This window comes from Notothenia rossii (assembly GCF_949606895.1).
Source record: "Notothenia rossii genome assembly, chromosome: 4".
Taxonomy (NCBI): Eukaryota; Metazoa; Chordata; class Actinopteri; order Perciformes; family Nototheniidae; genus Notothenia; species Notothenia rossii.
In genome coordinates, this window is record NC_136902.1 from 86273610 (window position 1) to 86290036 (window position 16427).

At 41.5% G+C, this 16427-nt stretch overlaps 1 protein-coding gene across 3 annotated transcripts in view; it reads left to right on the forward strand.

Annotated features, from left to right (window-relative positions):
* The first annotated feature begins 7399 nt into the window (after window positions 1–7399).
* Window positions 7400–16427, forward strand: part of lekr1 (Leucine-, glutamate- and lysine-rich protein 1) — a 77176-nt gene continuing 68148 nt past the window's right edge. For all 3 annotated transcript variants that reach the window (XR_013807237.1, XM_079675769.1, XM_079675770.1), the window contains exons 1-2: window positions 7400–7545; window positions 11492–11595. Coding sequence is in view for 2 of the 3 variants with exons in the window: in XM_079675769.1 (XP_079531895.1) it covers window positions 7542–7545; window positions 11492–11595 (108 nt within the window). In the remaining variant the exon portion in view is untranslated. The remainder of the gene's footprint in view (window positions 7546–11491; window positions 11596–16427) is intronic.

A 16427-nucleotide genomic window follows, 5' to 3' on the forward strand; every position in this document is an offset into this window, starting at 1 on the left:
TGTGTGACACGGTGTTACCCATGCCCACACACACATCTCAAACGACTCCCTTCACAACTTCAGGGATAAAAAGGAGACTCAAATGTCTTTGTGACTTGCCATATAGTGAAAAGGGTTTCCAATGTGAGAGTCATCCGCTGCACGCATCACACTCCTCTCCACTGCCACTGTGACGCATATCTTCCTTGTGTTTAATCAGCCAGCACGCTTCAGGCTGTGGGGTGATGCAGAAGAAGTGTGGGCATTGTAAAGCCAGACTACCTGACCAGGTTCATGGGAGTTCAGTGTGAAGTGATGCCCAGCCAGCTATTCTATTATTTATTTCTCTTACAAAGAAATTGGTGACTTTTGTGAAGCTATAGACATTTAGGAACAAGTTAGAAACACTGATAGTACGGGATTCAATGGTCGGTTAATCACTTAAAGGGGACCTATCATGAAATGCAATTTTGTACGTCTTTTATACATGAATATGTGTCCCCGGTGTGTCAGGGAACTCACCAAGTGTCAGAAAACACAACCGTCTCTCTTTTCCTCCATACCCAAATCTCTAAAAACGGGCCTGCAACGGATCTGATACAGATTTGAAATATCTTTGACGTCAGAAACAAGGAGCTCCGCCTATATGGGCAACTCTCCACCTATCAGGGGAATGAGAGGTTGCGTGGCATGGTAACAGCATAGTAACAGCATGGTAATATGACGCTCGTGCCTCGCCCCCCTCCTTTGCAGGGGGCGTGGTCAGCCGCAGCTCATTTTGCCACAGAATCAGCCCTTGTGAAGACAGGGCTGGAATACAGCAAATAGAGCGAAATGAGGCATGGCTAAAATGCATGATCTGTTTGGTATTTTGAAAAAACTTCACAGACATGTTTTATATAGGTATGGCCCTACAATATATTATTCAAATATAGCATGATAGGTCCACTTTAAAGAGGCACTATTATGTTTATTTTTTGATTTTTTTCGGGGGTTTTCCGTTTCCTGGAGTGTGTTATATAGGTTTTGGATCACAACAGCTAACCAATCAGAGCAGACTGGGCAGATCATACAAGATTAAAACAGCTCTGATTCTCGAAAAAAACCACAAAGATGAATACTGTCCAGCTGTTAACATCCATCTTTGTGTAATCTTGCTAAATTGTTGGCTTGATATAAATTGTTTAACTGCATCACTTTATTTTCCTGTTGAACTTGTAATGTTGCCTTCTCTCATTAATTCCTTTTGTCAATAGTCAGTAAAACTTATAATAACTGTTAAATACTGTATGTTGTATTTATTGTATATTTCATTTGGCTTTCTTTCTCACTGTTTCCTACTGTGAAGCACTCATTTCACTGTCACATTATCTTCGAGTGTTTTGCATCATAGTGAAAAATGTTCATCATAATAAAAAAGAAAAACTACATTTACAGCTGAGCCGGCAATTTCCATCTTCCCTCTGCATAAAAAAAGTACATTTGACCAACTGTTTATCTTTGGTTTTGCCACAAAAACAAACATGTTTGATAGTGCAATAACTCTAAAACTAGAAAATGCAGTTTCATTACCACAAGTACAAATTATACACGAAGCAAAAATGTTTTCAAACAGTTGCCAGGCAAAGGAAACAACAGCTATAGCACAAATTAACCCCATATTCTGCTCATTGTCAGGGTCATATTTGTATTTTGTTTCTTTATACTGCCTGTGCTGCAGCACCTCTTTTCACCCTCTGTCTGAAACCAGGGCCCAGTCTGCTCTGATTGGTTAGCTGGCCTGCTCTGTTGTGATTGGTCAACCTCGCAGAGATGTCCCGCCTTTCACTTACAATGTGTTGAAGAAGTGCGAGTGTTCCATAGTGTTGTCATTATGTTCTTGAAGTAAACAAAGGAGTCCAACCGCTTTGAAATGTCCCGCCCCTTAGCCTATCAGGTACAATGTGTTGGAGTGCAAGCTAATAGAAGCTCATTGTAAGTAGAAAGAAATCAAAGTCTCCTCCAGAAAAACAAAGACATGTCGCCTTTTTGACGTTATTGTCTTTTCATGAAAGTTGATCAAATTTGTTTTTAACTGACAGAAGTAAGCATGGTATAGTTTTCTTCTCACAGATGAAATATACAGTAGCTATGTGGCATGATTGAACAAGGAAATGAAAAGTGATATAATTCATATGACAGAATTGGAGCATGCAGACGACAAAACATAAAATAAACCCTTCTTTAGGTAAACATCTAAAAATAATGAACATAATGGGATCTAACAATCCAAAATAACTCATCTTTAAAAACTCAGGCAACATAATGAAGAGTTATTCATTAATGTTTTAATGATGTATGTTGACGTGAACTCTATTTAACCCTGTGACAGCATTTATTTATTCAGAAGGCTGGTCGGGCTTACATGACAAACCTGTTTCTCTTCAGAGGATGTGTGTGTGTGTGTGTGTGTGTGTGTGTGTGTGTGTGTGTGTGTGTGTGTGTGTGTGTGTGTGTGAACCCCTCTGAGCTCATTAAACTGTTAATATTTCTGTCTTCCTCTTCAAGAAAAAAACCTAAAACCTCACAAGATATTGCATGCTCAAGAGCTGAAGCACACAGCACTGCACACACACACACACACACACACACACACACACACACACACACACACACACACACACACACACACACACACACACACACACACACACACACACACACACACAAAGCCTCGTAAAGCTTTTCTGACTAAATGCGTGCCTGACTGCTTGCTTAAACACACACTGACTCACACACACTCACACACAGACGTACACACACGGCTGCAGCTCAGCACTCTTATTTAAACTGATGCGAGCGCTGTCACGACATCCGACAAGTCCTATTTGTTCCACAGAAGCCTTGGCGTGAGAGTGCAGGGTCACCCCACTGGCTCTCATGCAAATCCATTCAGCACACACACACACACACACACACACACACGCACGCACGCACGCACACACGCACGCACGCACGCACGCACACACACACACACACACACACACACACACACACACACACACACACACACACACACTTAATAGTCCTGCAGATAAGCAAAAAGACTGAGAGAGACAGACAGGCAGGCAAGTAGAGAAACAGAGAAACATGCAGAGAGAGAAGAGTGGAAAAGAAACCAGTGGACGACAGAGAGACAGACAGACAGATTCTTACTTACAGAGTTGCTACATTCATTCAATTTAGTAACATAGAGATCAAGGCAAATATTCCCTTAACACATTGCCCTCTACAGGGTCCTTTGAAAAGGCGAGTTATTTTTCCGTTTGTAACTTATCCGATCATGTGAACTCATGTGAACTCAATCTAACATTATTGATTTGATGGGAACGTGTTTTGAGAATTTTCAGTCATTGGCTCCTATTCTTTGTGTATTTGTTGTGCAATAATTAGGATTTTAAGTTTTGTTTTTATTGTTGTTATAGTTTCTATTTGTTGCTCTGAGGACAGCTACTCTTGATACGGGTAAATTAGTTATATGATCACATGATTCCTTCAGCGTTTTGTTTCTTGCAGCGCTTTTAGTAAACGCCGCGCACGTGTTGTAAAGTTGGTGTAGTGGTTTCTTCATTTGCATGTGTTTTGCCAGTTTTTTGGGGGGCCGTTGTAGTGCGTTTGCCCTTGTCGGCCATCGTTACGTTAGATCAAATCAGTGTTTTGCAAAGTTTTTACATTTTTGCTGACAAAGGAGTCCCAGTGACACACAACATAACAGGTGGACGTTTCGTGCACAAGAGAACTCAAAGAAATACCAAGAAATTAAGCTAACATATAAAAGCACAGTGAAAACAAAGGGCGGGCTATTTGGGACAACTGGGTGAGTGAATGTAGAATAGCTTATGTAAAAAAACGAATATCCTACTACAGAATAAAGAACTTCAAAGTGTGTGTGTGTGTGTCCTGACTCCTGAGTGCAGTTTCATAAAGCTCCTCTGTCATTGTCAGACAGTTATCCAGAGTGCTGGTCCTGCAGGATTGTGGTGAGTTAAACCTGCATGGTTGGCCATCGGATTTGTCCCGCGCAGCCTAGCCCAAATATGTCAAGCGTGACAATATTAGTCATTTCATGCCAAAAAAAGAATAGTGGGTCATATGCAGCCCTCCTCCTCTTCCCCCTCTTAAAATGTGGACATTCACAGACACACGCACACACAAATACACACTTTCGCCTGGAACCCCTCCCCCTCCTTCTCCTTTCCCTCCCTCTCACGCAAGCACACACTCAGCATGCTTCATTATACACACAACATAGCGTGCCGGAAACAGACTCAATAGAGGCCAAGCTCCCGGTCCCTGCAGGCTCAATGCCCCTAAAACACTGCACCTTCCCAAATTAGGTTAATTTCCCTTAAGCAACGGAGACTGCCTAAAATACCGTCTAGTGGTTGCACAAACAATTATGACTGATACTTTTTTTTTGGTGTCCTGACTAGGTTTAATAACCAGACTATAGCTGAAGTGAAATATGTATGAGACCCATTAAAATGATGATAATCAAGACGAACAAAGAGTTATTGTTGAATATGTATTTAGACTTTTTCAAAACATTTGTTATTTGATATACCCCAAAGGGAGCTCTGATAAACCATTTGGAGCTATTAATTGATTTATGTATTTTAAATAAACATAGGCGCAGAGACTCAGAGAGAGGGTTTGTTTGACCTCTCTCCCCTCTTTGGCACAATAGTGTGCACGGTTTGATTTTTGTCTGAATATTGTCTGAATGTTGTGCCTGAGTACAACATTCCACCCCTCCTTTGTCACGTTAATCATTTTCTTTCTGCAGTGGAGGCAGATAAACAAGCACGAGAGGAAGGTAGGCTAGACTGGAGTGGGCGGGTGCAATTTGCATCAGAGCGTCTGCGTCTGCACGATCAACTGACGGGTCCAGGAATAGCACCAACAAATCAAATCAAAGAGTTATCTCTCCTCCTGTTTTACGGTGGGTGACATTAATCCACAATAAAACTCTAAATTTGTTTTGGTCAGCCGTTGTGAAATATCACATTAAAAAAAATATGTCTGAAGACATTTGTAAACTAAAATAACCATGAAAATATTGGTCCTGTAAAAGCCCCTGCGGGAATGTCTGGCCGTTATTTCAAATTACTTCTGAGGCAATGAATTAAACACACACAACCCAAACAGAGCATGGAGTGCGACCTATGCAAGCAGGGAGATTTCATCTAAATCGACTCTAAAGGCACCCTAATTATGCAAATGTTTGGTTCATATTTATATTTTGTCCCTCACTGGGACATGTCACCATGCTTTAATGTTCAAAAAGCTCTTTATTTTTCTCATACTGCCTGTGCTGCAGCACCTCTTTTCACCCTCTGTCTGAAACCAGAGCCCAGTCTGCTCTGATTTGTTAGCTGGCCAGCTCTGTTGTGATTGGTCAACCGCTTAAAGATGTCCCGCCCCTTAGCCTATCACGTTCAGAGTGTTACATAATGATGTCACTTTGTTGACGAAGTAAATAAAGGAGTCCAATGGAGGTGCAGTCTACTGTATTTAGTGCACCTGTTGTGGGTTGTGGAAAGACAAAGAGGTTGAGCTAGGTTCAGATATGTTCTGTTCACCGTATGGTCTTCCTTTAGTATTTGTTTTGTTTGAATCCTTTACTAAACATCATGAAAGGTTGCATGGTCTTTTATTTTGTAACGCATCACAGTGATAAGCCAAGTTTGGCCTCTTAGCAGCTTGATTTTATTGGGAGTTTAATCGCTACAATACATAAGAATGTTATAATCAGTTTCATCTTCCTTTATCAGCGACTCATTTAATCTCATCTTTAACTCTGTTGCTGCCACAGGAATGCCACTGGCCTGTACATGTCAATCATGAAGTCAGTCAGGGCCCTTCCTGTTTCCTCCCCTGAGACTGACGGTGGTTAAATGGGTTGTGGTAAAGGGTCAACTTGCTCGAGAGGTTAAAATAAGAAGGTGGTCCAGGGGTTAAGGTGGCCTTGTTAGGGAATACCAGGCATTTCAGACTATGAGCTATATTCAATTCAAATACCCAGATCTTGTACTTAAGAAATAGCAGTGGAGTCACTAAGTATATTATCTCATGTACTACTATTTTGACATTCTTTACTTGAGTGTTTTCATACTATAACCTATTGAGGCAAATATTGTACTTATTATTCCACTTTAACACTCATTGTTACTAGCTACTGTATAAAAACACATGATTGGATGCAGTAATGTTATTTCAAATAAACATTGTTAGTATTTTAAAAAGTTCCACGTTGAGGAAATAGTACACATTTTAAATGAATCTATTAGTGGTGAAAACAGAATCATATTTTTCTATAACAATATAAAAAGATAACCATTCTGCATAGTGAAGTGAGCACTTTAACTTTGTAGTACATTTTGTTCAACTCTAAACTGGACTAATATCTGCATGCTCTGTACGGGAAGGGACAGAGCAGTCCAGACTGTATCAGATTAAGAGACTGTGGTCTTTTCAGGGGGCACTACTTCAGACCTTTTATGACTCTGTTGTCATAACGAATCGACTATACAGACTGGTAAAGAAGGCCATCTCTGTCCTGGGGAGCTTTCTGGACACTGTGAAGGAGGTGGGGGACAGGAGAATGATGGACAAGCTGTCCTCCCTGCTGGACAACATGTCCCCCCCACAGGACACCCTGTCCGCGCTGTGCAGCTCTTATAGCGACAGGCTGCTTCAGGCCGGTGTTTCACGGAGCAGGTCCTTCCTTCCTGCAGAGGTCAGGCTGTAAAACCCCCACGGCCCCTGGTAGACCCCCAACACAGTACAGAGTAGACTGCTACAATCTTGTGCATAAAACCTGCTATTTGCAATGTGCTATACTCACATTTCATGCAAATCTAATGTGCAATACTCACTGTTTTGTGCAACACCTTAATTTGTTTAAAGTGCTTCTACTTATTTTTAGCCATAGACGTGTACTTATTTCTGTTTGATTGTATTCTACTACTGACATTGATCTATTTGTAATGTTAGCTTACTCTGTAGGATTGTTTGTATTTCATCTGCTGTGTCACTTTTGCTCTAACAATGTACATTTCCCCGCTACGGGACTATAAAGGAGTTTTTTTGCTTGTAATTAATTAAAGGATTTAGTACAAAACTACTAATTCTCCATTTCAGTAATCAAGCAACCAAGGGATCAATAAAGTTGATTTTAATAATACATAATTACTTATTTATTCCTTATTTGTATTATTAATCTGAATCTTTAAATAGCACACGTTTTTTAATTGCATGAGGTTGTTTATCAATGATACTCAGTCTATTGACGCTCATTACATATATATTTATAATGCTTTTATTTTTATAGGCAATTTAGCTTCCTGCACTAATTCCTGGCTAACTTGCACGTGACCAACGGACGTTTCCTGCGTGATTACGTAACAACGTTACGTCGTAGCCATAGCAACAACCAGAGCATGGCTGACAGGAACAAATCAGTCAAACTTTTTAGCATTTTATGATAATTTTCGACTTTAATTCACAAGAGACTGGTGACTATGGGTAAGTGAACATGTTTTCTGTTTACAAGTCGATTGTATTTAAATGTAAAAGCTTCATTCTTGCAAGACTGCAGCGGTAACGTTAGAGGACAGACAGCACTGATTTGTTTATAGGTTAACGGTAGATTATTTAGCGAACCTAACACCCGTTTTTAAGTCATATCTTACAGGCTCATCGACTCATCGACTCTTTTGTTCATTTATTCACAGAGTGGTGGCAGATGGCATCTCCTTTTATAAATAATGACATACAGCAATGTAGAGTGTATAATGTCTAACGTTACTTCGCTTGCATCTAAACTAAACTGCATTTTGGACACTATCTTGGGACTTGCCTAGAAATATATCAGTCATTGATAATAATTAGCAGTGGTGGAAAGTAACCAAGAACATTCACTCAAGTACTGTACTCAGGACACTTTACAGGTACTTCTACTTTACTGAAGTATTTTCATTTTTGCTGCAAATGTTGTATCTTTACTCCACAATTTTTTGTTTACAAATTTATTTAGTGGTTACTTTATAAATGAGGATTTTGACACACAATTATTTGGTAAAACGTTTAAAATATGATTATTTGGTATAGATTAAACCATCCAACATTTATATTTAAGTAACTAAAACAATCAGTGGGTTGAAATAAAAATAAATTGGCAGCCATTTTGTATTTTTACAGGCTAGTATTAGTACTTTTACTCCAGTAAAGGATCTGAATACTTCTTCCACCATTGCTTTTTGGCCAGGAAGAGGCTGTGGGAGGCAGTAGCTCACTCTGTGGGGACTTTGTTAGGGAACTAGGCCGGTTGAAGTCCAGAACAGAACCAGTACCGAGTGGGCTGGTGGCTAGAGGGAGGCCAGTTCACTGTCTGGGTAATGCCGAGTTACCCGTGAGCAAAATTACTAACTGCCACTATGATAAAAACGTCCTGCTAATTAAATAAACAATGATCTTATACATGAATTTGTTTATTTCAAATCAATCTGCTTTTTTCATGATAATAGAAAATAATATTAAAGCATTATTTGTATGGCACTTTTCATACATAGGATGCAGCTTACAGTTATTTAACAATATGGCAAGAAATTCCCTTCAGCTAACTTAAATCTTTTAGCAGAAATGCAGATTATGTGCATGATATGATATCACAGAGTCCAAGGAGGTAAAATAGGGAAGAGAATAAATAATATAAATAATACAAAAGTTCACGACAGATAACACACTCAGAAAAAGTCTAAAGTCTTTCCTGGTAGGCTGGTCCACAGTTTTGGGAGCGTAGTGGATCAAATCTGCTTCACCCAGGCCATTATGTTTTATTGGCCTTTTGGAATATTTAAAAATGATAAAATGCGTTGGGGAAATGTCTTCATCTCGTGTCCTTCCTTCCCAACATTAGCCACATGCTTTTTACTTTTACTTGTCTTCTTACTCGTTCCGAATTGACCCCCCTCATGAGTTTACACGTTCGTGTGTATGTTCCCTCTCACGACTTAGGCATGCGTCCATGCAGAATAGATGAGTTTATGAACAGCTTGCCTCCCTCACATTAGACTGATTAATAGTTCAATCAGGGCTAAAACGGACAAAATGTTACGGGGGGACAGTTGTCATGCAAAATCAGCCCTTTATATGTTGGCCATTACAAGGATAGGCCTGCTTAATGCTGTCACAGGGCGTTACTAATGTATCTGCCCTGTGTAAGCCAGTGATTGAGGATCCTCTGCTTTTATATACAGAGCCTAGAGACAGTAGGGGGGCAATCGGGCTATTAGCGTGCATGAGCATGAAGCCTGCTATTTGACTGGGTTTGCTCTGCTGTGTGTGTGAGAGAGGCCGAGGCTGTACACGCTACTTGTTTACATGTTCAACGTTGTAGTGTGTGTATCGAGTGAAACCTGCCTGTCTTTGCATGAGATAGTTTGTATTTGGATGTGTTCATTGTGCTTGTGGCCAAATCCGTGTGTGTTTGCGCTGTGCATTGTCCTGCGTGTCCTCTCACTCTATTTCCTTCTAATGGTCTGCGAGGGCATTTCATGTCTGGCATGCAGCCGGGCGCAGGGAACCATCTGATAGGAGTGACCCATGGCCCTGAGTTACCCAGAGGTATTTAATCTGAGGTCAAGTGTTTAGTTGGCGTGATAGTTTCCCCTCACTAGTGGTGGACTAATAGATAAATGCCCTGAGAGCTTGCACACACTGACTGACAGACAGAGGCAGCGTCAGGCTTGCACTTTTCTCCTCGCACGACCTCCTGATCTCATGAACACAATACGGTCTGTTCCTCTGTGGCCTCTGGTACACCTAATTGGAACACACACTAAGGCCACGCCTTGCCGAAATGTCTTTTTTGTTTTTTTCATATTACCCACCCTTTGGAAGGTCGAATGAGTCCTTGTCCAACTTTATGTTGCCCCTGCGGTGGAGGACAGGCTAATGTATGGCAAAATACCCTCAGCCGTGAAATGCCGTAGTCTACAGTCTAGGCTTAATGCCATAAGCTTCACTGATTAATCTATGGAATGGAGTGTACCGTAAATGGGTTTAATATGGCGGACATCACGCTAAGGGATTTGCCCTTACATTAACCTCAGATGATAAGTGCTATTCATCAGTTTAAAAGTACCCCCCACTTTTATCCTGAAAACAGTACCTTTTTTTTTCTTGGGTAACACTGGGTAGAACACAATGTTCCAGGAGGCTTGTAGAAATACTTTGATAACAGTTTTTTGTTCATCATTTGTACAATTATAACAAACTTAAGTTGTATTTGTTGAAGCCGCTACTGTTGGTCATTTTGTTTTAATTCACAGTGGGTGGATTTCAAGCACAGATGTTAGTTAAAGACAGAAAAAAAGAAGAATACCTAAACAAGAAATAGACGATGTATTTTCCGACTAATATTTCTGCATAAGTCTGCATTAGAGTAAAAATAACCGTCCGAAATCCCTTGATTAGCCAAATCAGGTCAGTGTTTCCCACAGATCTGAAGTGTGTGTGTGTGTGTGTGTGTGTGTGTGTGTGTGTGTGTGTGTGTGTGTGTGTGTGTGTGTGTGTGTGTGTGTGTGTGTGTGTGTGTGTGTGTGTGTGTGTGTGTGTGTGTGTGTGTGTGTGTGTGTGTGTGTGTGTGTGTGTGTGTGTGTGTGTGTGTGTGTGTGTGTGTGTGTGTGTGTGTGTGTGTGTGTGTGTGTGTGTGTGTGTGTGTGTGTGTGTGTGTGTGTGTGTGTGTGTGTGTGTGTGTGTGTGTGTGGCGCTCATGAACTGTTCGCCGGAGCCTCGCAGCGAGGTTACTGCGGAGCGCACAAAGCAGACCCTTCACACGATAGCAGAGCGAACAGGTACAGGAGGGGTAGAGCGAGGGATCATTGTCCACTGGTTAATTGATTGCAGATGGCGTCGTGCTCGCGGACGGATACAAAAAAATGGGTCGCACAATATACTTTGGCGGATGTTAATATACCTGGGCGGCCCGCCCAAGTAAAGTCTATGTATGGGAAACCCTGCATGTTCATATTTGTATTTAGTGTCTCTACTGGGACATGTCTCCTTGTTTTAATGTTCAAAAAGCTCTTTATTTTTCTCATACTGCCTCTGTGCTGCAGCACCTCTTTTCACCCTCTGTCTGAAACCAAAGCCTAGTCTGCTTTGATTGGTTAGCTGGCCAGCTCTGTTGTGATTGGTCAACCGCTTAAAGATGTCCCGCCCCTTAGCCTATCACGTTCAATGTGTTGGAGCGCGTTTGTAAATAGAAGCACGAGTGTTACATGGTGATGTCACCATGTTCCGAAAGCAAACAAATGTCTCCACTGAGGGCAGGGGGGTGAGTGTTTGGGCCTCTTTGATTGGAAACATAAATTAGTATTGAAACAAATGATTAGTTGCGGCACCAAATGGATGTCATACAAACATACTATTCCCAGTATAGCTATTTCTACTCTTCTCTTGTTTCCAGGAGACGAGGAGAGATCTACGGAGGCGGAGCAGGAGGGGGAGGAGGAAGTGAAGCTGGTCCTTCACTGTCCTCCCATCTACCCGCTGCCTGAAGGGATAAAAAAGGTAGGCAGTGATTCAGAAATCATCTTCCTGAAAACCAGGCTGGTACCTTACTGGTTTTCTATTTGAAGTTTAATCTGAACACCCTCTCAGGGGAACATACATCAAATCATTTTTTATGCATTCTGCTTGCGACCATGTTACCTTTTCAAAGCTGCATGTTAATGAAACACCATATTGACACAACATATGCCACTTTTTTTCCACAACCCATCCTGGTAAATGTTAATGCTTCTCTCTCTCCTTATGCTGCAGTCATCAATATGACCAGAATAAGAAATGGAACAATGTCTCTCCCTATAATATTCCATCTGTTTTTTAACATAAAGCACTTAGGAAGCACCATGGCGATGATGGCGTGTTGCTTTATTTCCTCGTCAATGTCAGGTGGCAGTTACATATTACCATATGATATGCCATATGGTATGAATATAAATTAGCAGGGAATATCTTCCTTTAGCACACACAGTCTCTACCAGTTCGAGCAGCGTATTCTCCGTTTATCAAAGGAAATGATTATCTACAAACATAAGGCTTTCCAGAGTTAAACGACTCTTATTTTCAAGATGACGCTAATTAATTGCAGCTGATAAGTAAAGACGTAAATATGTCACCACGTTGCAAAATCATTGAGGTCATAATGACTCATTTATGACATTCATCATGATGATATAGTTGGCTTGTTTACAGCCTGTTTGATCGTCCCACTTCCGTTTGCATTCGCTGCAGACCATGGCAGCATGAGCTAAACTCTTAAAGTGCTTTTAAAAAAAATAATGGCTTTCCTCTTTGTTGTTCAATTGCCAAAGTACAAACTGCTAAGTGTTTTAGAAAACATGCTCTTTCATTCAGCATATTCACAAAGTAGTCAGTAAGCAAAGTAAATCAGTAACAAATAAAATCTTAGCAAAACAAAATGCTCCGTTTGAGTTCAAACATACAGTAGATGGTTACCGGTACATGTCTTTATTTTAAAATCTATTGTGTGTATTGTAATCCCAACACTTTTAGAAATATAACAGTAATCTGATTATGTATTTTTGATGAATACAGTTACCTTTTATATATCCTGATTATGTTATCCTGTTATCCATTAATCCCTAGTTACGTTTGTCTATTCTGAGTGATTTGATATACCAGCTCATAATCACTCTATACTCTCTGTCTGCTCTCTCTCTCTGTCTGCTCTCTCTCTCTCTCTCTCTCTCTCTCTCTCTCTCTCTCTCTCTCTCTCTCTCTCTCTCTCTCTCTCTCTCTCTCTCTCTCTCTGCCTGTGTGTGTGTTGCTCTTCAGTCATTTCTGGAATTTCTCATTGAGGCCAGTAGATGGCTGTGAACAATACACCCCCTGGTATTATGTGAGGGTGGCCTTTCCACGGCCATGTACAGACAAACCCCCCCCACCCCCCCCCCCATTAACCTCCTCTGTAGTCGCTCACACACACACACACACACACTCACTCACTCACTCACTCACACTCACACTCACACTCACACACACTTTCTTTCTGCCTGCTGCACCGTGGCCAACAGACCCAAATGGGAATCCATATTATTTATTGATTTCTGTGTGGGCATCCATCTCTCCCCCGTGTGTTTCTGTGCATCCGTTTGAGTTTTTCTGTTTATCATTTTTCACAACGGGCATGCGATAACCAGAGCAAAGGATGGAGAGACAATAGCAAAGAATGAGAGAGGGAGGGAGAGGCTCATTTTGATCATAGCCCATCTGGTTCAGGCTGTACCTTCCCTCCCTGCAATAGGTTGGTAAAATAGAGGATGTTCTGGGCTTAGCCCCCCGCAGAGTACACTTCAGCACCATTTATTGGAGGAGGCTTAGGTAGCCGAGGGCGGCCGGAGAACAAAAAACAACAGAGGCAGTGTGGGGTGCGAGCGCAGAGCGGTGGGCGGCTCCATGTGCGCTGTTTGGTGTGGGAGGGAGAGGGGGGGGAGGAGGCGGTGCACTAACAGGCCCATTTAAGTGCTGTTAGTCCCGGTGTGCTGGGAGAGGGCTGGCACCGAGGTTTAATGGTGGGCTGCTGAGAAGGAGAGCGCTGCGGTTACACACAAACACCATGCCTGCCAGCCACACACCGGGCACAAACACACAAACTAACACCGGCTTGTGTGTGTATACACAAAGAGGAAACTCAGTTACATCTACAGGTAGACACAAGAAAGAACACTTCACCACACATTTCAAGACAGTGAAGTTACAGTTTTCAGAGTGGAGCGGTGATGATGTCTTTTTGTAGGCCGACCCATAAATTAGCATCATAAAGGGCTCCCTCAACAAAACTCAATGGGATTTTTCCATTGGATTTACGATAGTTTTCGAAAATAATCTGTGTAGCAAACACACGTTTAGCAGGATCATCTCCACATGTTAACACCACTTTGGGATTTTTGACAAGGTAAATGCAATCGCCAGAAGTAAAAAGCTAACTTTTGGCAATAAACAAACTCCATCACTTCCACATGACTTCACGTAACCACGGCTAATGTTTGGCCTGATGACGTTTAGTCATCTCATTTAGTCACTTGTTAGCAACTGTGGTTTTTATGATACATAGCAGCTTTGGATATTCACAAAGGGGGTATTTGCTGATTTACTTTATGAACAAAACCTGAAAGTCTCTTCGGCTTGTGTTAACCAAAGACCTTATTTCAGGCTTTAACCAAAACACAATAAAAAAAAAAACACGTTGGTTTCCAGACAAGGGAACGGGAAGTACTAGAATCCTGAGGAGTATCCGGGCTCAGGACTCAGCATCGCTCCATACAGGGAGAGACACCTCCAACAGCTTTCCTTTTCCTGATGGTTTTCTTTAGTTTATGTTTTGTAAATGTGCTTATATGCACTGAGCTTATCAGTTTCAGCATTGTGAATACAGGCACATGTCCCCTCCGTCCCTTCCTTTGTCTTTCTCAAGGGCACATTAGCACTTATTATTCAGGGACCAGGCCGCGTTGCCAGGCCCCCCCCTCCTTTCACTGCAGGTTTTAAATTGAAAATCAACTCAAACCTGCTTCTCCAAGCAGGTGTTCAGACTAAAAATAGCACTGCATTAGAAAGGATATTCAGAGGGCTGCGTTGGCGTGTTGCTGCAGGTACCAGCGAGGAGATGAAATATGATCCAGGAAGTCCAGTTTCAATCAAACATCTACTGTTTAGGAGGTTTATCAGATGGCAAAATCACCGCCCAGTACTTTATAAAACTGGCACCACAGTGTGCGAAAAAGTACACGTCCCACCGTCCGGGACGTGTTATTTACAATATCGGACAAGTAGATATTTCAATTGACTTGTCCGGCGGACAAGTGACGTTTTTCGCCCTGATTTATTGATAAATTCAGTTTACAAAAGGCAGAACTCATTCGCAAATTGTCAGTGTCCGCCATTGTTCGTTTAGAAATGTTAGTTTCGGTTCTGCTTGTCGATTCCTAAGGAAATGCATCTCGCCGCTTTCTGTACAGACGGGGGCGGGGCGGGGCAGCGCTGGAAGTGTAGCACAGTGGCAGGGTTGGGAAGCAAAACTCTGTTCCGAGTAGGAACAAATAACAATTGTCCGGTACCGGGATTAATAAGAGTTGTGAGGATAGGAGGCGAGGCCGAGCCCCGCGGACCACAGCTCTCTCTCTATGCTCCGGATCAGCTGTTCGCTGCATGGTGCAGCTCAGCGTCTCTCTCTCTTTCTACACACAGCGGATCCGCTGCCCGTTTAACAGCCTCATCTTTTTCAAACTTTCTTATGTTCTTTCTCTGACACGTAATGAAGGTTATTAAGCGTTTTAGCTCATGTGTTGTTAATATTGACCGCCATTTCCTTTATGAAGTGAAGCAGCCTCCCTGTGTCCTCGCGCTGTCCTCACATCCCCGGACCCCCAGACTCGGAGGAGCAAAGGGATGTCAGTGTTGTTTATGAAGCAGGGTATAGAAACTACATTATTGAAATGAAAATACTATTTATTTACTTTTACAAACAGTGAGCAGCTGGGCAGCTGCAGCATGTAATACACATGCGTAAGGACATGTGTAAGCGTGCAAGCGTCTTTGAGTTGTAGAAAAGCGAATAATTAATTATTACTTATTATTATAAGCTATTATTATTAGCCTATTATCGTTATATTTAAGGCCTAGCGCTTTTCTACATAGGCAGGTATCAGGCAGGTTGCAGTGTAACATCAGAGGAGACTGGGCCAATTGTACATTCTCAAACTGCACCACTTAGAACTAACTAAACAATGCAGAGATTATTTTTATATAATTGTATTCAATAACCATAATAAATTAAACAGTATGAAGTGATTTGTAAATAGGAATACAGATTTGACTTAATGTTTTCATAAATATATTTTTCTCCCACTTTATCATGGGACTTATTTTTACCCTCTCAAAGAACCGAAAATAACCAGAATCGAAAAGCAGAACCGGAATTGTTCGAATCCAAACGATACCCAACCCTATGTGTGAAAATGTAAAATACGATGGCGAAGAAGAAGATTCCAGTGGCCCCAATTTTTGTCCATTCTGGACAAGTGAAAAATGTATTCGGACAAGTAAATTGCCAAACTCACTTGTCCATGGACAAGTACTCTCTAAAAACTTTTTCTCACACTGCACCATGTTAGCAGTCATATTGTGTGGAAGAAGTACCCAGGTCATTTACTTAAATGTACACAAAGTCAACGGTTTCTTGAACACTTATGTGGTTAGAAGCCTGAAATAAGGTCTGTCACAAGCTGAAAAGATTTTAACGTTTTGTTCTACGACTTGAAATATGTCAGTAAATACCCCACAGTGTAATTTTTTGAAACGGTGGTTGCTAACGTTCA